This window comes from Phoca vitulina, unplaced genomic scaffold, assembly GCF_004348235.1.
Source record: "Phoca vitulina isolate PV1807 unplaced genomic scaffold, GSC_HSeal_1.0 scaffold5, whole genome shotgun sequence".
NCBI lineage: Eukaryota > Metazoa > Chordata > Mammalia > Carnivora > Phocidae > Phoca > Phoca vitulina.
The window spans coordinates 65,873,060-65,898,348 of record NW_022589708.1 but is presented as its reverse complement, the minus strand read 5'-3'; the positions used below and the strand labels follow the sequence as shown (position 1 = coordinate 65,898,348).

Below are 25,289 nucleotides of genomic sequence, written 5' to 3'. Positions count from 1 at the left end.
AAGAGCAAATGTAAGGGGAGGTTGCTCATATATCTTTGGTTTTAAAGGTCAAGGTAAAAAACCTGAAATTAGAACAAAGTATGGTTGCAAATTATTTCTGTGATATATTTCTTAGGTGATAAGACATGTAATCTTGACCATAATGCACATACACACACACACTATGTAGGGGAACATCCTAGTGAAAAGAAAGTAGGACACAATAATTCATCACAGATCTGTTAAGATATAAGAGAGATTTGGCCCAAAAACTGGCGAGAAAAAAAAACATAATGGGGGATAAGAATAAAAAGCAAATTTGTGTTTAGTTCACCTCATTTGTCCAGAGGAAACTTAAGTGGGATACTCAATTATTGGAAGTGCAGTGAAAGACTAGGAGCTAAGCCCCCAAAAAGCTTCTCTATAGCCTAAGCCAATGTCAGAGCCAGACCGTTAAGTTTAATATGTATACTTTAGCCATTTTAAGCCTCAGCTGCCATTCACTCTGAATTTCGTTCTCTTTTCTATCATACTTGGTGGCCTGCTTTAGCATTCCACAGCTGGTTACAAGGCATATATATGTGTATATGTTTGGTTTGGGTGGGGGGAGGGCTGAGGAGCTCATGAACCAAGGTAGCATAAGCATTGCAGCCAATTTAAAAGTGATCCCACACATGGTTTTTAATCAGCACACCTTCTCTTGCCTGCTTTCTTACCTTTGAAAACTAGACCTACCTAAGTTGAAGTTTTGTATTCCACCGCTTACTAGCTGTGTGACCTGAACTCACTTTCCCTTAGCCCGGGTTTCCACATTTGTAATAGGAGAACAGCACTACTATCCTAAGCCACACAGTTGCAGAGATCAAATGACATGTGCATTTAAAAGAATGTGACATGGTTCTTAGCACACTGAAGCACTTCGTGATTATTAGCTATGATTATTACACATGGAATATTTCTCAGCCCGTTTTGAAGCCTGTGTACTAATATTTGCATATTCTTATCTGTCATTCACTCTCTAGTTCTGTTATTTTATGTGACTTCCTTATCAAATCTCCGTTGCCAGCTCATTGCTAATTTTAGTTATGATATTATAGGTACGAAAGGGACCTAAGAGGTTAGCCCACACCTGAGAGTCCCACATCTGGGAGAAAACAAAGTACTAGCAACTGAATTCCAATATGGTTTTCAAATGCAGTAATTTTTCCGATTCAAATGAACCAAACAAAAATCTTGCATCATTTACCATGGACAAGTAATTATTTGGGCCAGGTAGATGGAAGGGTTGTAATTCATGGGGCCTGCCCTCCAGGAGCAAATCTAGTTATAAAGTATTTGAATCATAAAACCAATCTCTGCAAAGTTAAATAATAAGGTCCAATATTATATAGAGAGAACTACATGAGAGGCGGTGAGTAGTGGTTAGGAACGAGAACTCCGGAGCTAGACGGCCTGGGTTCAAATCCTAATTGTGCCACTTCCTGGCTTCAGGGTCTTAGACAAGGTTAATTTTCTCTTTGCCTCAATTTCTTCACCTGTAAAATAGGGACAATAATAATGGGTTTGTGAGGATTTGATGAGTTAATAAGTGTAAAGAACTAAAAAAAAAACGTGTAAAGAACTTGGGATAGTGCTTAGCATATCAATATTAGCTAGCACTGTATGTTTAAAAATGATGTAAATCATTGATAGAAGTTATGTATTTTGAATTGTCTTTCAAATATTGATGACAAATACATACTGTTTATTCATATTAGGATTTTAATGTTTGAAGGTATGCACTTTTGACACGACTTGCCAAAGTTGCAGTGTGATCTTTGGGTATAAAACAAAACCAAACTAACTCATTAAGTGTGAGGATAAAAACTGCCGAACTAGTCCTTTAACACAATCTCATCCGTATACGTTTTATTTAGCATTATTCAAATGACTGTTACGTACTAATCACTATAAAATATACATATGATACAATTTATTGTAGATTCTCAAGTAGCATGATACACACACGGTATTAAAACCTCAAAAGCTGACTGCCACTATGGCTACGTTAGATTTTTTTTTTTTTTTTAGATTACTCTAAAAACAGGGAAAGAAGGCCTTTTTCTTTGAAATCAACTGGAATATTGTGGGGATAGGAAGCTTCTCAGTTAAGTTTCCTTTACTTCCTCTGTTTATTTATTCATTCTTTCAGTCAACAAATGTTCATCACACACTTCATATACGTCAAGCTTGTACTAGGTGGAAGGGTGTACAGGAGTTAATAAAACAGACCTAGTCACAGCCCTTCTTGGGAAGAGACCAGTCCCAAGCTGAGATGAAAACTCAGGTAGTTCGCAGAAATCTGAGGCCAGCGTATCTGAAGTCAGTATAGTGGGGACTGTACCGAATTGGAGAATTTGTACTTAACTACTCGAAGACATGGGACTCCAATGTTCTTGCAACACTGTCCCAACCAAAGAAAATATAGCCTTCATTATGATTAATACGGATAAGAGAAGGCATATGGTAGAATATTTGCTAGTAATTATAGATTTTTAGTATATCCATATAGAAAAGATGACATAAACTAAATGTGAGGAAATCACTGTTTCTAAAGTAACTGGAATATGTAAACATTCTTCAGGTTTTTAATGCTGATTCATTTAATCTGTGTTCCTTTTGGCAGAACATTTCCCTTTGTAATTCACATGTGCTCTCCTGATTTTATATAATGTTAAATAAGTAGAAGAGGTAAACAGACAAGGCAACGTGAATACTAACTATACTTTCACAAGCATGGAGTCCTTCATGTTGTGAACATTTGAACCCATGAGCTCTTAAAAGATAGATAGCTTTTTTTTTTCAGTTCTGCTGTGTTCCATGCTTTAGTAATTTGTTCTTTATATTCTGTCAGACTAACATGATAGGAAAATGTTAGCAAATTAAAGCCTCCTGATGTGTTAATAAATTACTCTTGCATTGTTCCCATGCTTCATTGAATTTCTTAATAGGAACTTCTTACAAATGGGCTAGAAACTCAAAACTATCCTGTATAAAAATCCTTAATAAACAAGATTTTAATGTATGAAAATATATCATACTATACACCTACTAGGAAAATGACATTTGAAGTATAATAATATAATTGGAAGGACAAACTACTAATAATGAAATATTATGGTAATGAGATGACCACTAAGAAGCACATGAAATTCTTGTAGGTATAATCCATACTACAAATGAAATTTTTAATAGAGAGTTTGTTAATCTTCAAAAGCTCAAGCAAGAATTTGAGTATCTAAATAGTATTATTAATCAGGAACCTTCTAAAAACTCTCTAAGAGCAAAAGAAGTTGTTCCTAAACAAAGATTGGGACCCATGGAATAATTTCTAGTGGTGAATAATTCTAGAATTTGTTACAGTTAGCAATATTTGAAGCCCCAAACAATTTTTATGTTCTAAAGAATAAAAAAGCATAAAAAAGTATTAAAAATTAAGAAGCTGTGAAATATACAATAAATAAAATATACAGTCATAAAAGAAAAAATTTTTCATCTTTATACGCCCACATTACACTGGCTTCATGAAATTCTATGTCATCAGTTAGAACTTCTGCACAGTATAGTAGTAAAATGAGTGCCTCGGTACCACACCTCACATCATACAACCCAAAGGAAGGGAGAGAATCTCACCAAAGTCACGCTCATGGAAGACAGAAAAAATTTTCTTTCCTAGAAATCCCAAAAATGTCTCCTTGTGTGTCATTGGTGCTGCTTAACAGGGGTAGAGTGTGTTCACTTGCGATGAGCCAGTCATTTCCCATGGTTGGAGCCAAAGGTAGTCCGGATCACACAAGACACCTGCCAAAGGATGGGCTGAAAGTTGACCAAAGGAAATTTGGATTTCTGTCCCTAAAGAAAGGGGGCTGAGTTGTGGTCAGCAAACAGCTCTCTGTTATAAAGTGAAAAATATACAGTGTATCTGAGAGTTTCTTCTTTCTAATTTCTATAATCTAGAGAATACCAAATAAATTACAGGTTTATATGCACATAGCTACTTCATAAAAGGAGCTTTGCAAGGTGCTAAGAAGACTTTAAAATGTAGTCCTCACCCTCAAGGAATAGTCACTGGTTATGAGGGAAAAATAGCCAATAGGCAGTAGCTTTTGATTACATCCATACAAGTTTAATATATGAATATTAGGTGGAATCAGAGATAAATTTGCCATAAAGCTCATGAAGCTTAAACTTCAAAGCCCCTCAGGTTTCAGGGGCTTCGTATTCCTTGCCCCTCCTTTTATGTTCGTAGTCCTGGGTTTATTTTCTTAGAGAGCCCCTCTCCAACAAACTCCTAAGCTCTCTGAACTTCTCTCTCCTTTTCTTTAATATGAGCACAGTAATATTTACATAAGACAGTTGCTGAAAGAATTAAATGCACTAAGGTAGCAAAGGCCCCTCGTGGCAGGCCTGGCGCACTAGTGGCATTCAGTGACTGGGAGCTACAAAGCAAATTCCCATAACTGTCAGCTGAGGGTTCACGGTCTTTGGTACGACTGAAAAAAATATAGGGAAAGATTGCTTGATTTAATTTTGTTCTAATAAAATAAAAAGCAATACCTTTTAATAAAATAATAAAGTCAGATTTTCATGCAATAAGTAATTGCTTTTGCATCTCTTTAAATTGTCAACTTCTCAGAACCGTAAACATCGAGATACTGAAGTAAATATTTATTGAAACTTGAGAGGCACATTTATTTAGACTGAACTATTTTATTTTATTTAGAATATTCATATTCTTTCTTTAACCCAGTTCAGTGAATGAAGAGCACAGGAACAATGAAAGTTCTTTATCAGTAAAATTTATTGGACCCCTCATTTGATTAGACCTCATAGTTACAAGCTTTATTTATTACATGTACAGGTTAGAGGTTATGTTTATCGTTTGGCATGATGGACAGCAAATGAAACAATCTGTCATTGACTTATCTCTTCAATACTCAACCAACAGCCGGTGTAGACAATTTTTCCCTCCATGTATCCAGATTTTCCTTATGGAGATGTGACCTCATGGTGAAATCTATCTTAAAACATGATACACACTGGTGCTTCAGTTATTTACATATACTCATAGGAACTTTGCTCTTAAATTATAGTGGTTACATGACTTTGACATGAAGCGCAGCTTCTGCTCATTAAAGTATAAATGGAATTTTCCTATTTCCCAGTCATGCCCTCTGATAAATGAAATAGTTTCATCACAAAGCCAAGTCCTGCTAATATTGACATGAGCGTAAGACATCACACACACACACCCATTCACTGAGTGGAAAAAATATATTTTGTTAACACAGGAGTTGTTTGACTGACAGATGATGATAAGCATAACCATTTTCCCAAATTATTATGCCACTTAAAAAAAGGAAGTGATAATGCCTTGAGGCTTTGAAATGTGAGAATGCAAATGGATGCACTGAAGTGTGAATACTCTTCAGCCATATCCACCCTTGATAGCACTGCCAAATGTCTATATACCACATAGGAAAGGGTGTACGTTGTGAAGGTGGGGAATGCTCAATTCAGCAATGTGGGGCAAGTTTCCACAGTTATTGTATCTTTCTTTCTCATCTTCAGTTAACGATATCTAAAATGAAACTCATTCTATTTACGTTAATATATAATCTCCCTAATGCTTAGGTTTTAACAACAACACGTGAAGAATGGGCAAAACTATTAAGTGTATTAGTAGCTGACTATGATGATGTAAAACTTGGTAGAAGACAAAAATTGAATGTGTAAATTTATTCTATGTCATCTGCCAAAAAACTTACTGCCAAATTTGAAATATTCTAAATATATATTGAATGTCACCTTAACATACAACCCAGCTTGAAAACTGTTTTTGTTAGGCTTGCTTATATTGCATTGTTGAAGACAGAGTATTGATTAGCAATATTTGGATACTGTCTTAAACTCATGGAATAACCCAAGCCGAGGGTACAACTTGCAAGGGGGGAAATGCAAAAAGGTACCAATTTCAAAATCGGGTTTATTGAAGTTGATAATTTTATTCATTTACTTGTTCTTTCCTTACACAAACTTTTATTCCAAACCTACGTTGTGCCAGGTACAGGAGATAAAAAGACAATAAGAACTGGTCCACACTCTTCAGGGTTTACAGACATTTTTAGTTTACCCAGTGGCGTATTATGCTCTTTTCCTTCTAATTGAAAGGAAGAACCAAGTAAGTGTAGACAAAGAAGAGAGCTGGTTCATAGGCACTGTGGTAACCAGCAAGAGTGAGGTGTTTTTTGTTTGTTTTTACCTCCACTGTTTGTTGGAAATACGTAATAGGGTGACGGGGAGCTTTGAGGATTTACACAGAAGTCCCAAACAGGTCCCATGCTCTGCCTGCTTATGCTGAATGTCCCCCCTTATAGTCTCTTTTCTAGTTCCTTCTCGTTTAGCCAATTGCCCTACCCTTTCAGAGAGAGAGAAAATACTAGAGCCTGTCCTGCTTTGAAAACTTCAAGCTGTCAGGGGTGCCTGGCTAGCTCCAATGGTACTGCATGCAGCTCTTGATCTCAGGGTCGTGAGTTTGAGCCCCGTGCTGGGTGAAAGATTGCTTGTAAAAAAAAGGAAAAAGGAAAAATTTTAAAAAGAAAGGAAAACTTTGAGCTGTTAGAGAAGGAACTGGAAACACTAGGAGCCCTTCTGTGGTGTGTGTTCTTAGAATACTACCTATAGAGAAGGAAGGAGCCTGCTTATGCGTTTTCATGTCACATCTGAAGTACAGCATTATCAAGGCAAACCTAAGCCAGAGTCGGTTTCCTTTAACCTTTCTTTCCAGCCAAAACAGAAGATCCAATAGCGATGATCTTGAAACTAATGTATAGTCTCGTCATTGTACTACTTAATATTTAGAAAGCTTTGGGCGCCTGGGTGGCTCAGTCGGTTAAGCGTCTTGAGTTCAGCTCAGGTCATGATCCCAGGATCCTGGGATCGAGCCCCACATCAGACTCCCTGCTCAGTGGGGAGCCTGCTTCTCCCTCCCCCTCTATGATCTCTCAGCTCATGATCTCAGAGGGGTGAGATCGAGCCCCGCATCAGGCTCTGTGCTGGGTGTGGAACCTGCTTGAGATTCTCCCTCTGCCCCTCCCCACCTGCACACTCTCTCTCTTGCTCTCTCTCTTTAAAAAAATTTAAAAAATAAAATTTATAAAAGTTTAAATGTTCATATTTGAAAGCTTTCTCTGGGTCATTTAATTGAGAAAAGCCCCTAACATTCTATACACAGGATAAACCAAATTCTGTTGTTTTTTTTAAGATTTTATTTATTTATTTATTTTGCAATGGGGAGAGAGAGAGAGAATGAGCCAGGGGGAGGGGCAGGCAGAGGGAGAGGGAGAAGCAGGCTCCCCACTGAGCAGGGAGCCCGATGCAGGACTTATTCCCAGGATCCTGGGATCATGACCTGAGCTGAAGGCAGATGCTTAACCGACTGAGCTGCCCAGGGGTCCCAGGATAAACCAAATTCTTAATCAAACAGTAAAAAGGAGTTAGGGAAGATTAAAAATCTCCATTATTCTCACTCCCCAGAGGCAACTATTATTGTAGTATTATGAATATTCTTCAAATTTTTTTCTCTGAATAGGTAGCAAAAATATATTACTCATGTACTAAAGAATTTTTAGAAAACCATTGATAATACTATGATGCTGATAATGCTATGAGGCAAATGGCTTTTTGCAACCCTAGTACTCATAATAATAATTTAATATTACCTGTAATCCATTCTCCACAAAACTACTGGAGTTACCTTTTTAAAGCCTAACTCAGATCTTGTTTATCTCCTGCTTAAAAGCATTCAGTGACTCCCCTTCACTTACCATAAAATATGTTTCATTTCCCTGATCTGCAAAGCCATATGATATGCCATTACCTATTTTCTCACGTCATCTCTTAATCCCTTCCTCTTATCTACTGTGCTTCAGTCACACTCTTTCTTTCTATTCCCTGAACATGTCAGTCAGGCCTCCTTAGAGCCTTTGTACTAGCTCTTCCTCTGTCTCGAGTTCTCTAATTTCTGAACTGCGTATGACTGACTCTTCTGGTCATTCACATCTCGGCCGAGAGGTTCTCCTTGAGAGATGCCGTCCTTATCACCCAGTTGCTACTATCCCATTCTGTTTTAATTGTCAGTAAAGCACTTATCTCTGGTATTTTCTCATTTACCTAATTGTTTATTTAGGTTCCATCTGTCTCTGCCTCTAAAAACATATGCACACATACACACACGTACGCAGACGTACACACACGTACACACATACACACACATACACACACGTACACACACATACACACACATGAAGCACCATGAGAACAGCAACCTCATTTATCTTATTGTAGGGTCTACAGTAATTACTGACAGATAGTAGGCGCTCCATATCTATTGAATGAATTTACCTTGGAATTTTTTTCAAATCAGCCTTTTCAATTAGATGCATAATACGCAGCAGGATGAGTATATCATTTGTTTAACTAGTGCCTTACTGGATATTTAGACTACTTCTAGTTTTGTGGGGAGTTTTGTTTTGTTTTGTTTTGTTTTGCCATTTTAAGCAATGTTGTGAGAAATATAAATATCCTTGTATCTGATTCTTTCCATATTATAAATTCCTCAAAGTGGAATGATTGGATCAAAAGCAAGTGCATATTTAAAAAATATTACCAGGTTGCCCCATGAGAAACGTATACCAGTTTATATTCCTACCAACAGTATTATGACATGTCATGTTTTGCTATACCCTGGCCACCACTGAGTATTGTGAAACGTAATTTTTGACAACCTAATGAATAAAAATAGTTTTTATTTGAAAAGTTTTAAAACTTGCCATGTACTTCTGACTTTTGACTGTAAAGAACAGAAGATCAACTTAAACTGGCTATCATTTAAAATAGAAATTTTTTATTGGCCCACATAACTGAGAAATCAGGATTGGTTAGTTCAAGAAAACCGGACCCGAGGGCTCACAAGTGTCATAGGTTGCTACATTTCTGGTATTTTTCCTCATTGGTTTCATTTTCAGACAGCTTCCCTATGTTATAGCGGTGATGCCTTTGTAATCCCACTAGAAGAAGAGAGACCTTCTTTCCCAGATAGTCTCAGCAGAGTTTCATTGGAATAACTTGAATCATCTGCCCATTTCTGTACTAATCTTAGTGGCCATATGGATGGAATATGCTGATTGCCAAGTCTGGATCACATGCTCACCCAGGGGATCAGATAATGGAGTCAGCCCACCTGAACCGGGTATTCCAAGAGTAGGGAAGGAGTGGTTCATAAAGGAAGAAGGAGTAATGTATGCTGAACAATATTATATTGGATGAGCTGGCACTGTTTTTCCTACATATATTGAAAATTTGCTTCTGTAAATTGCTTGTTCATCTCATTTGCTCATTTATTCAACTAGATTATTCATTAGTTTCTTACTGATTTGTAAGAGCTCACTTTTTAAGGAAACTAGCCCTTTATCATATGTGCTATAAATACTTTTCACTTTGTTATTTGTCTTTTGATTTTGCCTAAAATTTTTGTCTGAAGTTTCCATATGGAAATTTAAATGTTATATAATCAGGGGCACCTAGGTGGCTCAGTCAGTTAAGTATCCAACTCTTGATTTTGGCTCAGGTCATGATCTCAAGCTCAGCGCTGGGTGTGGAGCCTGCTTGAGATTCTCTCTCTCCTTTTCCCTCTGCCCACCCTGCCCCAAGAAATCAATCAATCAATCAATCTTATATCATCAGATCAATCAGTTTTCATTCATTCAGCATTTATTACGTACCTAAAAAGAGCCAAGTAGTGTATCAGGTGCTGTGAACATAGAAATGAGTAAAAGCCATTGCCTTGAAAGGCTAACTTATGGGGTAAAAAAAGTTACACACTTGCCTATTACCAGAGAGTGTCATATAGGCCTTCACAGATGAAATTGGAGCTGCTTCGGGAAGAATGCATTGAAATTCCCTGGTCAGATAAGAAGAGAGGCAGGGAATTTCCTTGAGCACAGAAGCATGTGTAGGTACGATTTCTATGTTGTCCTAACTGAGAATTTTAAGACTGATGATATATAGCTCATAACTGAAAAAAATGAAAAGACAAGAATCCTTGAAGCCTCTTCTCAGGATTCCCAAGCCCTTGGTTATTATACTGAAAGATAACAAGATAACTTCGATATGTTAGAAGCTCAGATGTGTTGAGAGAACTGAGATAACAAAAGCAATACCTAGAAGCCAAACAGATCAATCAGCTGTATCCCACTTCCAGCTGTATCTGGCACAGAGCTTCAGCTGGTTCTGTAAAATGTATGGCCTCTGACTAGTGCAGTCTTTTTTTTTTTTTAAACATTTTTTTATGTTATGTTAATCACCGTACATTACATCATTAGTTTTTGATGTAGTGTTCCATGATTCATTGTTTGCATATAACACACAGCGCTCCATGCAGAACGTGCCCTCCTCAATACCCATCACCAGGCTAACCCATCCTCCCCACCCCCCTCCTCTCTAGAACCCTCAGTTTGTTTCTCGGAGTCCATAGACTCTCATGGTTCTTCTCCCCCTCCAATTTCCCCCCTTCATTTTTCCCTTCCTGCTATCTTTTTTTTTTTTTTAACATATAATGTATTATTTGTTTCAGAGGTACAGGTCTGTGATTCAACAGTCTTACACAATTCACAGCGCTCACCATAGCACATACCCTCCCCAGTGTCTATCACCCAGCCACCCCATCCCTCCCACCACCCACCACTCCAGCAACCTTCAGTTTGTTTCCTGAGATTAAGAATTCCTCATATCAGTGACATCATATGATACATGTCTTTCTCAGACTAATGCAATCTTGATTGGACGTTTCTTCATTGTCCTCATCTATAATGTGACAGAGTTGGACTTGTAGGCCTGTAGGGTGCATTCCATTTCTGAAGAACTGTGATGGTTTAGGAATTAAGTAGGCAGTTATAGACATCAAGATCAGAATTTCCTATTTAGCCATGAAATGGCATCTCAGTGTTGTGGAAAGCGTAGAGACCCACGTACCTGTTTCCTCCTCATGAAATTAGGTTCAGAATGAATGTCTTGCCCACCTCAAGACTTATGAAAATCAATCTAGAAAATGGATGTGAAAACAATATCTTATATAAATATATAGTACCATTAGCATTTGCAGCAGGGAGCACTAGCAATAGTGAGCTCAAAAATATTTTATATATATAAGTAGAATCCTAATACCATGAACATGAGCATTTTCAAGTTTTTTTTGAAATACCAGAATTCAGTTTTATTAATATTACTTTAATTGGACCTCTGATTCCTCTTGAAAACCTTTTTTACTCTTAAAAATTATAATCTATTTTAATGGCATTGACTGCACCTCAAGTCAACCCACATTTATTTTTTATTTTTTAATTTATTCATTCAAAACAATCCAGCTGTGTGCCCAGACTTTCACATTCTCTAAAGTTCTTCAAATGCTTCCTGAAGTACCATTTACCCAATTAGTATTTTTTATTTAAATTATCTTTATTGTTCATTTTCACCTCTCTTATTTAATTTATACATCTATCCCATAAAATGCACTTGATAAAACTTGTAAGGTTTCATAAAAGAGAAAGGTGTCGATCAATCAAGGCTAAGAGAACAGAAAAGGAAAGAAAATAGGAAAATGTAACCAAAGAAAAAGTTCACACTCAGAAATGCATGCCATAAGGATTCTAACCAGAACTTTTCAAAGAGCTCTAGTTCTATTGCTTTATTAATAGTTATTATGAAAACAAAAAAGAAAGATGAGGTTCTAGTAAAAAGAAATCAATAGTAAACACTGGAGTGAACAAGATTAACCAATTCTGTTTATAATAATATTTCTCAGAGCCTTTCATGAGTAAATCTCCATGAGTATCTGTCAGGATTTTTGTTCCATATCATAAAGTCACAGGTGTGTGTTTGTTTTTTTGTTTTTGTTTTTTTTTCAGGAAAACAAAGCTTTTTGTGGTATTTAAGACTGAGACAAATTTCTCTCCTTAATATTCAAACAGGGGAAATTGAGTGATAGAGTAGAGAAAATCCTCAACACCAGTTTTTCAGTAAATTCAATTGTTTTATGTAGACGTGGTAATGTTACACGTATGATTTTCCCCCAATTTTATATTGAAAATAGTTCTTTTGCAAGCCATGTAGGCTTTATAGCAGTTTTAGAAAATGATAATAATAATAATATAATAATAATAAATATATAAATATTTATATTTATATATATAAGTTTATATATAAATAATAAATATATAATATGAATATATAAAATATATATAATAAAAATAATAAAGTGCTACAGAGGTGGAATTTTTATTTTTAATTTTTCATTGTTATCTGCATCATTTTCTCTTATCTGTTACAATGCCAAGTTATGGCATACAAACTGACAAGAACAAAATCATAATACATCTAATAGCAAGTTCTAAACTTTCACTTAAACCTTTTCATGTAGAAACACTTAAAAAGCATAGAGGTGGCTGTTTCTAAAAGCCTACTGTTTGAGAGAAAAGGAAACTGGTAATAATTACTATGGTAATTATGATAAAAATGGAAAGAGATTACAAAATAAGCTTATATGTTTTATTAAGTAGAGTTTTACTGTTTCACCAGATTTCCTACCTTATTCATTTGCTAAATCCAAATGGCTTTGACGTTGCATTATTTGCTCAGATTTTAAAAGGATAACAAACACAACCGTATCAGATTATACATAGGTAAGTAGATCATTATAGGTAGGTAGATGATAGATGGACAGTTAGACAGATAGGCAGATAAATAGACATTATACGTTTGGATCCCATAAGAAAATATCATCTGTGATGAAATTTTTGTTTCCCAGACATTTTCAAGCATTTTCCCTTCAGATGATTTATTGCTTCCTGATTACTAGAGCAAAATAATAGAAAAATAGTAAGTACAAACTAGATCATATACATTTGGTTATATAAAATTCATTTCTAAATGCATTCGATAAAAATTCACAATTGGAAATTCATTTTAAGAAGTTACGAATGGAGGCACGTACATACTTTCAATACTCTGCACCTGTTTCCTACAAAGTATTATTCTGTCAGACACTCCAAAACAATGACTTTGATGAAACTTGAGTAAAATAAAAAGAGCAAATATTTATTTTATCCCTTTTCCAGTAGTTGGGGAGAAGGCTGGAAAAGATTAGAGGAAGGGCCTTGTTCCTTTTTCAAGAATGTTTTGTGTGGTCTTGCAGAACAAACAAAATCTCAGATAAGGTCAGTCCTTACGGATTGTGCAGCCATTTTATGCATGTGAAAGATCCGTTAGCCTATTCAAGAGAGGACAAAGTATTAAACATTTTAAATGCTTTGAAAGAATAGTCTTTTAATATTGAGGTAAAAAAACAGATGTCTGCACATCTAGACAAGCATAAAATATGTAGGCTATCTGAAATCAAAAACTATCCCAATTCAGTAACAGCTCACATTCATTCCACTATAGTAAGTACCCTTTTACCAAAAAAAAAAAAAAAATGATATATTTGTTTTAAATATTATTAATATTCTATGTGACATTTAATGAAATTACATTGCCTTTTAATATCTGTGTAAAAAGATTTGAGAGATGAACAGTGAAATTTAACACAGAATAAAATGTAAGCCTTAGAATATTTAAAAAATATGTTTAAAACCAAAGTTCTTCAACATTTTTTAAATAGTTAAATTAAAACAAAGTTTTCAAAAATTTTAAAAAATAATTAAATTGTTTAGTCTTTGTTAAGTCATAATTAAGTTAAAGAAAAATGAGCATAGTTTACAAATAATATTAAGGATAAGAGCCCTTGCAAATAAGAGTTTTTTATGGAAATTCTAACAGACTTTTAACTGCTGACATCATTGTGTTATTTGAATTAGTCCCATGGAACCAAAAGAAAAAGCTTCCAAACAATTTATAAATGAATCTTTCTCTCTTGTGTAACATTACTTGTCCCATTGAAACACTCATTTTCTACTACTTCTCTTGTTAAAATTAAGCCCTGGGGGGAACTTCATAGTTAACTAGTAATACTAAATTTTGAATAAAGGAGTTCTATATTATACTTAGTATTCATCTTTTGTTTTCTCCATAAATATTTATATATAATAGTATGCATCCTAAAGCAAAATAATGTAGCTACTAGGAATCATGAGAATGGACTCCGTGTCTCATAAACCAAAATCAGACAGAAACTAAAGCTAAAACAGTTTATTATTTGAAATCATAAGGACTATATGCTAGAAATTCTTTTAATGATTAGGTGTGCTAAGAAGTTTGAGGCAATGATCCAATTAACACATGCTTTGTTGGGGGAAAAAAAAGTATGTATATTGTATCCTGAGCATTTTACTGTGTGCTCCACTCTAGGACTAACATCATCACTGGGATGATAGGAAAGGTCTTGGTGGCCTTACACAATGCTTTCTAGGGACTCGGAATTGTCTGGATTATTTTCATCAGACTTAGGTTTGTAGTTTTACTTAATAAAGAAACTGTATGCACCATTTGTATAATAACAGAATGGAACCAGCATTCCAACAGGGTTTCCATATGGGTGATTATTATCTTTCTCACTCTGGGTGACCCTCTTGTCTTACTAAGACAAGGTTTTCTCTAATATGGTTGTCACATGGTCAACTGCTTCACCTTCTCCTCATTGGATTTCTTGTGATCAAGCTAAATGTTCATTATGGTTATTACTAAGTAGGAAGGAAAATGACATTAAAAGTCTTGGTTTCGCCTTGACAGTTTAAACTGGATCATTCCTAGTAATCCAGTTTACTGAAACTTTTGGTAAAATCCAGAAACTTCGCATATATAAATCATGTTCCTGAGAGATTTTTAGCAAGTGTAAGGATCCATAATTAATATTAAAATCAAATTTGATAAAATGTAATACAAAATTATTTATGCTCTATGGTTAAAATGAATTAATGGTAAATACTTTCAGCATAAAGAGTTATAATATAGAATGTTTAATATAACTGTATTAAGTGAAATGCTTCTTTTCACTTCTTAACAGCCAATCGGTGCTTTGAACCCAAAGAGAGCTGTATTTTACGCAGAGCGTTATGAGACGTGGGAAGATGATCAAAGCCCCCCCTACCATTATAATACGCATTACTCAACAGCAACATCTACCTTATCCTGGCTTGTTCGAATTGTGAGTATCTTCATTAAGTTACTATACTTGTTATTTGTTTTAAACAAAGATTAGAGGCCAGTGAAATAGAAACGAGATTTCAAACTCTAGCAAAACCTGAATCCTTTTTTTAAAATGGGTTTTCTCATTTACAAAATCGGGTTAGGAAGATAGATTATTGTGCGCTTCTTAAGCCTAAACCAGTTATAAAAGGAACCAGACTCTTGGAGTGCATCCATAATGTCCACTGTTTCTTTTGTTCACTGCTGGTTGCAAGCTGGCTCTCTCCCTTGGCCCTCTCAATCTTGCTTCTTGGGCAGGACAAATTTAGAACAGTTTCTAAATGTTTTGAAGGCTTCTTTCTGTTTCTTTCTCTTTCTCCCAACACATTCAAGTCTCTCTGATCTTTCAAATACATACACACATCCATATGTACACACATACCTGTACACATACGCACACACACAAGCCTCCTTGCGCCCCAACCAGCACTGCAGTTACTTTCCAGTTCTCTCCCTTCATAGTCACATGTAAGCACAGCCTCCACTGAAGTGCACATGTCCTGTGCTTCTCTCTGCTTTATCACCTCCCATTCAGTCTTTAGCCTGGCTGATTTAGTTTCCACACCCACCCCTTTACTGAATTGTTTTTGCAGAAGTCACAAGTTATGGGGCTAGAACTTCCCATTTCTTACCATGATGTATCTGAAGCATTTGGCACCATCGCTCACTTTCTCCTTCTTGAAATTCTTCCCTCTCGGGGTGCTTTGGTGGCTCAATAGGTTAAGCGTCTGCCCTCGGCTCAGGTCATGATCCCGGAGTCCTAGGATTGAGTCCCGCATCGGGCTCCTTGCTCAGTGGGGAGCCTGCTTCTCCCTCTCCCTCTCCCCCTGCTTGTGCTCTCTCTTTCTCTCTTTCTCTCTCAAATAAATAAATAAAGTCTTAAAAAAAAAGAAATTCCTCCCTCTCATGACTCCTCAGACAATATCCTCTCTTGTTTTACTTCCTATCATCCTAACTGCCCTACCCAGTCTCATGCTCAGAATTTTTTTTCTCGATGTTTGTGTTCCCCAGGATTTTTCTGTATACTTTATCTGGGCTAGGCCGTTCAATGATAAGCTGATGCCTTCCAGCTTCTGTCTTCATTGCAAGTGTTTTTCTTGGGCTCCCGGCTTTTATTTCCAAGTGCCTACTGGATATTTCTACATGAACACCATGTACACCATTTCCAAAAATGAACTCCTCATCTCCCTCACAAACCTGTGGTGGTGCTTCCTGCATTTCCTATCTAAATAAATGGTGTGATCACTCACCCAGTTACCTGATCTAGATATTTTCTCTATTTTACCAGCCTGTTACATCCAATCAGACATCACATCAGCTAGGTTCTTCCAACTAAGTATCTCTGCAATCTGTCTCCTTGCTCTATTAACTCTGGCATTTCCTTAGTTTAGGTTCCCATTATTTCTCATCTAGATTATTGCAGAAGCCCTTAACAAATCTTCTTGCCTTTAGTCTTAAGTCTTGCCTTCTTCAATCCAGTCTAGTTAAGAGCAGTTACTGGAATCAGATGGTCTGAAATTTTTTTTTTCTATAAGCAACTGAAGAATGTTAAACCAAATCTGTAAATCAATACCATCAATAATGTCTTCTCCCCTTACCAAAATATACCTTAGACCACTCTGTTTCATGAGGCTGACTGGCCTCAGAAACACATTGGTAGAGGACATGAAAATGTGTGTACATGGGACCACATCTTATATTTTCAAAGATTTTTTTTCCTCTACCTAAATGACAGCTTTAGTTTGGAGGTCCTTCTCAAACATTCTCTCTCTTATGGGGACAAATTGAACTTATAACAAATACAGTATGAGTATCTTTTAAGTAACTTGTAAATCGCTGATAAGTAATATGCTACAAACAATTACTGTTATTACAATAAAAGATTTGTCAGAGTTATGATTCAGTTTAACTGAACAGAGATTTTGTATTTTTATAATCTTAAAGCAGTATAAGTAGTTTTAAAAAGTTTAGATTTAACTAGCCTATGAGAAAATAAACCCAAATCTTATTTAAAAAATAAACTCTGTAATTATAAACTAAAGGAAAATACATAAAACTTTCTTTTTTAGACCAAAGTTACTAGTCTGATTTGTCCAAAGATTCACCTTAATTACATGAACCTGGATTCTTTTATAAAAATGTTTCTGAGCTAATGTTTCTTAAGAAATTTTTTTAACTCTAGCACTTTTAAAGACTGAGAATTTCTATTTATTTTCTGTTAATTTTTGAAGCATATAAGATTTAAATAGGTGCCCAGTTACCCCTATAAACCAACCAGAACAGAGCACTTTAGTTTATGGGTTGTAATAATTTTTTAATACTCTCCAGATGTAGGAAAATAATTCACACTCACACAGGAGTTAAAGGCTTTTCTGAATTACAGACACACAGGTATATTGAGAACTTATAGCTTCTATCCTATAGTATCAGCCACAGGTCAAAACGAAACACAGAAACACAAAAAATTACCATTCAAGATCTCAAGGAGCTGGTGTCCTTTACAATGGACATAAAATATGTTCTTATTTGATTTGGGCTCACAAATAGGCAGACAAGAAAACAAAAAGACTAATAAATTATCTGATCACCAAATGGTGAGATCATAAAACCAAATTCTCGGTCATTACCACCACCAATGGGAAATGACTGATTCGCTGTGCATGGTATAAATGTTATAACAACAAAATTAGCAAAGGGGGTTAAAAAAAAAAAAAACCTAGAGAAATAGTGTGTCAGTAAAGTTCAAGTTATGTTTGCTGCCCAGAATTCACTCTACAGGACAAGAAAAGACACACCCAGGATTAAGCGGCCCTTGAGATTTACTTCCTAAGCAGCACGGTCTATCTGGCTTCATAGAGTTCACGCTCAAAGGGACTTCCAAAACTGTTACAGAAGGAAATTTTTAGAAAGCATTGAAGCCAGAGATATTCATCCTGGGAGGCCTTTTCACATCACCTTGGGTTCCATCAAGGACAGTCATTGCTGTAGTGAGCCACTGCCATGGGGAGAGGAAGACACCTCTTCTATTGGTGATTAAAAGAAAAAATCATTTCAGAAAGAACATTATCATAAAACTGGACTGTTTGAGAATTAATTGAGAGTATATATATGATAGTATTTTAAAATATATAAATTGGTATTCAATAGTTGTATGTAATCAAATTCGTCTGAAGTCAGATTTATGACTTATTTATGTGAGTCCATAAAAATACTTGCTATTAGGGCACCTGGGTAGCTCAGTCAGTTAAGCATCTGAATCTTAGTTTTGGCTCAGGTCATGATCTTGGTGTCCTGGATTTGAGCCTCGTCTCAGGCTCCTTGCTCAGCAGGCAGTCTGCTTGAGGATTCTCTCTCCCTCTCCCACTGCCCCTCCCCCCACTTGCACATGCGCGTTGCACATGCACACTCTCAAAAATAAATAAATAAATCTGTAAAAAAAAAATACTTGCTATCAACAGCTTGATTTAACTTAAGACTCTTGTATCCCTAATAAAGCTAAATACTTTCTCAAATCATAAATCATAATTCATCCTTAAGTTGATTTATTATTCCAGTGAAATGGAGTACAAATTTGAATCTGTACAAGAGTATGGCAGAAATTCTGTGCATATTTATTCTATAAATCCTCTTTCAGTATTATCTATAACAGTGCTGTACAATAGAAATATAATGCAAGCCACTTACGTAATTTAAAATTTCTAGTAGCCACATTTAAGAGTAAAAAGAAACAGGTGGAATTAACTTTAATAAACACATTTGTTAACCCAGTATATTCAAATGTTATGCTTTCAACACATAACCAATATAAAAAATTTTGAAGATATATTCTACTCGTTTTTGTTTCTAAGTCTTTGAAATCCAGAATGTATTTTTATATTTACAGCACATTCATTGTGAAGGAGCCATACCTCAGGTACTCCATAGTCACGTGTGGCAAATGGCTACTGTATTGGACAGAACAGATCTACAGGATTGCTTTTATGGGGACTCATTTAGCCAACACATCTTATGCCGTGCTGTTATAAATAGAAAGTATCCCGGTCTAATAGCTTACCAAGTGTCTAACGTAATGGTCCAGGGAATTGTGATTTCCTCCCTCCCATCCCATGGAGTTTATGAAGTAGAAAATGCATTAAAATTCATGTCACTAAGAATTTGTTCATAAAAACAAAATACAGAGTATTTGCCCTTTACCTTTCAAGTCTTTTGGACCCAAAGTCATTAAACTCATTATTAGTTTCAATCAATATGCGTAGTATAACAATGATGATAACTGCTTTAAAATGCTAATCAACCACATACCTCATTTCTTTAAATTAAAAATACTATTTTAGACAAACTACCAGTGAAATCACTTGTCTGAATTACAAGACCCTGAAAAGGCTGGTTCCTTGATAGCTGCCATTGGGCAAATGATGAATGAACTATTAAAGTGGAGTTTGGAGTTTCTTCAGATATTAACTCGTATAAAAGGCACATTTTACTTGGAATGTTTTTACTTTAAATCTTACCCTGAACATACAGCATATAACATACACACAGAAGTAATTAAATCTTACCCTCTGACCTTTACATCCCTCAGCGACATATCCACCCTCTAAATTCACTATATTCCACCTAACTATTCAAAACTCGTTTGTCAAACATTTAATCATAATCTTTAAGGAAGTTAAATAGGTCATGCAACAAAAGTTCATTTATAAATCAGTTATTTGGAATTTGGGACTTTTAAAAATAAATTATGGGTTTTTTGGAAAGCCTACCCAAGAGCCTATATCTTTAAAAGTATGTATTTGTAGTGGAAAAAATAGTAGAGACACTTTTACAGGTATTGTAATTAAAGCCCAAAGATAATGCTACTGAATAAAATAGTGTTGTCATGTTTGTCTTGAATACTGATGCTTAAGGGACAATGCAGATTTACTTAGAGGAAGATGAGGAATTTTGTTTTTTCATTATTTTTCTATTATTATATAAGTTTCAGGTATACAGCTTTATAATTTGACATCTGTATTCATTACAAAGTGATCACCACCCCAAGTCTAGTTACCATTCATCACCATACAGTTGCCCTCTTCATCCACTTCACCCACTGTCCAAACCCCTTCTCCTCTGGTAACCACTAGTCTATTCTTTGTATCTACGAATTTGTTTTGTTTTATTTTGTTTGTTTATTTGTGTGGGGTTTTTTTTAGATTCCACATGAGTGAAATCATGCAATATCTGTCTTTATCTGATTTATTTTGCTGAGCATATAATACACTCAAGTTCCATCCGTACTATTACAAATGGCAAGATTTCATTCTTTTTTATAGCCAAGTAGTAGTCCTCTGTATAAATTCTCCACAACGTCTTTATCCATTCATCTATCAGTGGACACTTAAGTTGTTTCCATATCTTGGTTATTGTAAATAATGCTACAATGAACATAGGGGTACATGTATCTTTTCAAATTAGTCTTTTTGTATTCTTTGGATAAATACCCAGAAATGGAAGAGCTGGGTTATATGGTAATTCTTTTCTTAATTTTTTGAAGAATCTCCATACAGATAAGGAATTTTTAACCAAAAGCCTGGTTTATAATAGGTATATAGGTTAATTAAAAGGACTTTTTGAAGATTCTAAAAGATACTTCTGGATTCCTTCAAAAGGAATGGGAGAAAACAAACTTCTGGAGTTAGACAATGCACAATACAAATAATGGCTCCTCCATTTCCTAGAATGTGACCCTGAATTTTCTCAGATGTAAAACAGGAATAATTATACCTACTCTGAAGGATAATCACAAGGATGGGAGTTACTGATTTCAGTAATACAGTGCTGAGCACAGAAAAGGTGCCCAGTTGTCTTTGTTCCCTTCCCTTTGATCTTTATTATGCTTCATATCACTTCAAGATACACACCTTTTCTTTGATAGAGTTATGTTCCAAGCACTGCCTATTCCCCACAAATGGGGTTTGTTTCAAATGAAAAGAAGGCAAAGAAGAAAAGTACAGCAGAGAGGGACTTAAGAAAAGATTCTTATGATATTACTGAGCAAATATCATAGAAGACAGAAGACAAAAGGGGTTGAGTGAAGAGAAGAGGGGCAGGGGAAGGAGGGTAGATTGCCCAGGATGGAGTTAACTGGTCTGTAGTCATTGAAAGGCAGGAAAAGTTGTTAGTGTCCTCGTAGGGGATAAGGGTTGTGATAGAATTCAGTAGGACAGGTACAACTACCCAGTGCGGGCCTGGTTAGTTTGGTTTTCTAGTACTAAGACAGGGTTGGAAGATACAAAGTGACCTTAGGATAGATGTAATTAGGAGAAGGAGGTCTGCCATCAGCCATTCATATCGTAGGATCTAACAGGAAGCACGTAAAATCCAACAAATGCCCACATTTTAATTTCTGAAATTTCTGCTTAATATGTTTTCATTTGTACATCTTCCGAACCGAAAGTTTTTCTAATAGGATGATAAATTATCTAATATGGTAACGTACACATAGAAAATGGTTCAGTCAGCATATGTTAAGTAAAAAAATACAGAAGTTTTTTAAGCTTAATGTAACAGTCCTCTCTGTTAGTCGGGCATGAGTCAAATGAAAAAAGAAAAGCCTTCCACTGTGCCTTGAAGTTAATAAGGAAACACATGGAAAAAGGTAATCTCCACGGTAATCAGAGCTTGAAAGATCAATACTCACTTAGAAACAAATAGGTTATCAATTTCTATTCGTTCTCTACCACTGTCGCAGCTGGAGGCCTTCAGGAATAATGAGAATATATGTCTGTAATGTAGTATGTGACCTTAAAACAGTTGTTAATCAGATCTTTTTAAAAGCTACTTAAAACTGTGAAATGTGGAATTCTTCCGTATTCTCTGCTTTTGGGTGCCACCAGTTTCATAAACTTCATGACCAGAAATAAAAGCAATTCTTTAATTTCAGATTTCTTTTTACTGTGCCCATCTGTGCTATTTTTGGCATGTCTTTGTTAAGGTTTGAAAACCAGGAAGGATTTTATAATTTAGGTCAGGATAGAGATAGATCAGCTTTTAGTGGCTGATGATAAAAAAAAAAAAGTAAGGCTTTGATGTATAAATGGGGCTTCACTCACATCTGTGTAATAGGTTAAAAATCATAGAGACAAGTGCGATCCTTCTAAATTAATCTCTGCCTATGACTTGCAGAGAGAGAGAGAAAAAAAGAAAAAGAAAAAGAAAAAAAACACCTGACATCGGCATCCTAGAGCAATGAAGAAGTGGATTCTGAAGTTACAACTTTTTGGTCAAATGAGTAGTTAAGAACTGACAAAAACTATCTTACTCTTACCCAGCCACACCTAATCTCCCAACAGTACCTGTATGTTTAGGTGCATTCAGGAAACATTTATTAAACACTGACTGTGAGCCAAGCATGGTACTTAGTGCTAGGGGTACAGAGATGGATGAGACCCCAAGGCAGTAAGAGTCTGGTCAGGTTGTCAGTCTGGCTTCACATGAAGCCCAGCCCAGCAATGAAGACTTGACACACTGCATAAAGCTGTAGTCATTTTTATAACTGTGTCAGGTGAGACACTTCAAGCTTTCTCAATATTATTTAATTGTATTTAATTCCCGTAATTATCCCTGAGGTGTTGTCCTTCCCAATTAACATAGATGAAGGACCTGAAGCGGTTACTTAACACAGCTACTTAAGGTTAAATAACTTGCCTAAAAGAAGTCAATGGCTTGTTCCACCAAGATTCCAACTTACATCTGTCATATTTCATTCAGTTTGCCATTTGCTACTTCTAGAATTGTTTTTATCCCCACTTGCACTAACTCAGTGATAGGATATGCCGCATTAATTACCTAATGTTCATTAGTGAGCTAAAAATCTGCAAAGCAAATTAACTAGTGAAGGACATCTCGTAAAATTTTTCTTCCTAACTTAATTTCGGTGACATCTGTCTGTCTTTCATGTCACTTAAAATCTTAAACAGCAATATGGGCTTCCTGGATGCAGATCTGATTTTCAGGTGAATCAATAATACAGCCCTTCTCTATATATTGTTATATCATTCTTCTTCCTATCTTTTAATCATACTTTACTGTCATCCGATACTGATCATGAAAAATCGGTGGATCTGTTACAAACTCATAACATTGATGACATCCAGCCACACTAAATTTCAGGAAGAGACTGAGGAAGATGAATGGTTGTAGCTGTTGCCCAACAGCTGGCCCTTACGACCAATGACAACAAGAAAAGTTCAAAGGGGCCCCATAATGTTTTATAGATAATAAAAGAATTAATAGGGATTATATATTAAAGAAAAATAACTGTTCAGGAAAAAGTCATGTCAATTTCTTAGCATTATTGAACCTAGAGGTGACATGTCATTCATCCTAGACTTAAGAGAGAATTAAAACCATGGAAAAAGATATAGATATTCATCTGTGTTATACTTGTGGTTAAGTAAGAAATCCTTGGTAAGAATGAATGTCATTCAGAAGTGAATTTAATGACATCAGAAATAATGCCTCTCTCCCAACATAAAAAGTATACAAGAAGCATTAAAATTAAACACATTAGGACCATGTGATAGTCATTCTCAGGTTTCCTGCTATGGGAACATGTACTGGGTGGCAAATACTGTGTTTCTGCGAGGTGACAGTGACAGAATACTGAAAGGACTGTAGTGTATCTAGTCTCATTTGCACAGTATTTCATTTATTTCTTTGCCAAATTATACATGGAGCAACTTCTGTGTACCAGGTATTATTCTAAGTGTTGGAGATAAAACAGTGAACATGATAGATGATGGAATCTGTTTCTATGGGGTTGGGGGGGGGAGAGATAGACAAGTTACAAATCACTTACAAAACAGTGTGACAAGTGTTTCAGTGACGTATTTAGAAAATATAGGTTGTATTTGAACATACTGGAGAGCTTGGCAAATCAAGAAAAATCTTTCAGGAGAAAAGTGACATCTCGGCTGTGACATAAAGGATAGAAAGAACTTAGCCAAGTAAGGATGGTGAGGGGAAGGGATAAATTGGTACCAGGCAGAGGGAACATCCCCTACAAATGACAGGAAGTGAAAGCCGCGTGGCATGACCTTAGAATGTGAAGAAGGGAAGGTGACAGGTAAGTTTCCAGATCATTCGGGATCTTTTAAGACAAATTGAGTAATTTAGACCTTCTCCAAAGAGCTCTAAAGAGCTACTGGAAGATTTTAAGCAGAACTTTGCATTTTAAAAAGATCATCAGACCGTGATATGGTACAAGTACTTTAATAGACCTTCATAGGTAATCTAAGATGGCCATTCCCTACCCAATTCCACAGTGCAGTGAACAGTGCCGGAGTGGTTTTCTTATGGCGGTGTTATTATGTGTGGCCTTAGTTAGGAGAAAGAACATCTGAGTTACAAACTGATAATAATGCAGAATCATTCATCATTAAATCATAGAGCACTAGAACTCCATCATCTTATGTATCAGAAGACTAAAGCCCAAGAACCAAAATGGCCTGCCAAGGTTACAGGGCGACAGTGCCTCCCCAGCCCAGTCAGGCCCCGTTAGGCACCTCCCGACTCCTCACTGTTTCTACCTCAGGAGGGTTTCAAAGGAATAAGGCAGCTGCCTTCAGGAGGGTCAAATTCCTGATTCTTCTTCCTCTTTTTGCTTAGGAACCTTTCACAACCTTCTTCCTCAATGCAAATGATGGAAAGTTTGACCATCCAGATCGAACCTTCTCGTCGGTTGCAAGATCTTGGAGAACTAGTCAAAGAGATACTTCTGATGTAAAGGTAGGTTCTTTTATTTGTTGATAGTAATTTAATTTCAAAATATGCTGAAATCTTGATTTTTTTTTTTAATTGGATGTATAAGACAGTTTTGTTCCATGGTATGTTAAAATCATGTGGTACATCTAACCTAAAAGGAAACTAGAGGAAATAATTTTGAGCATCACAGAAAATGATTCAGAATTCATTTATATTATTCAGTTAAGGTGTTTTTGTAATTTCAAAAAATTCCTATCTAATTTAGATCGAATAATCTGGAGATGGAA

The 25,289-nt window shown here is 35.8% G+C and overlaps 1 protein-coding gene across 11 annotated transcripts in view; it reads left to right on the top strand.

The window, feature by feature from the left end:
- NBEA (neurobeachin) overlaps positions 1-25,289 on the top strand; it is a 696,015-nt gene that overhangs the window by 598,818 nt on the left and 71,908 nt on the right. For all 11 annotated transcript variants that reach the window (XM_032403205.1, XM_032403204.1, XM_032403196.1 and 8 more), the window contains 2 exons: positions 15,074-15,214; positions 24,907-25,026. In XM_032403205.1, coding sequence (XP_032259096.1) covers positions 15,074-15,214; positions 24,907-25,026 — 261 coding nt within the window. The remainder of the gene's footprint in view (positions 1-15,073; positions 15,215-24,906; positions 25,027-25,289) is intronic.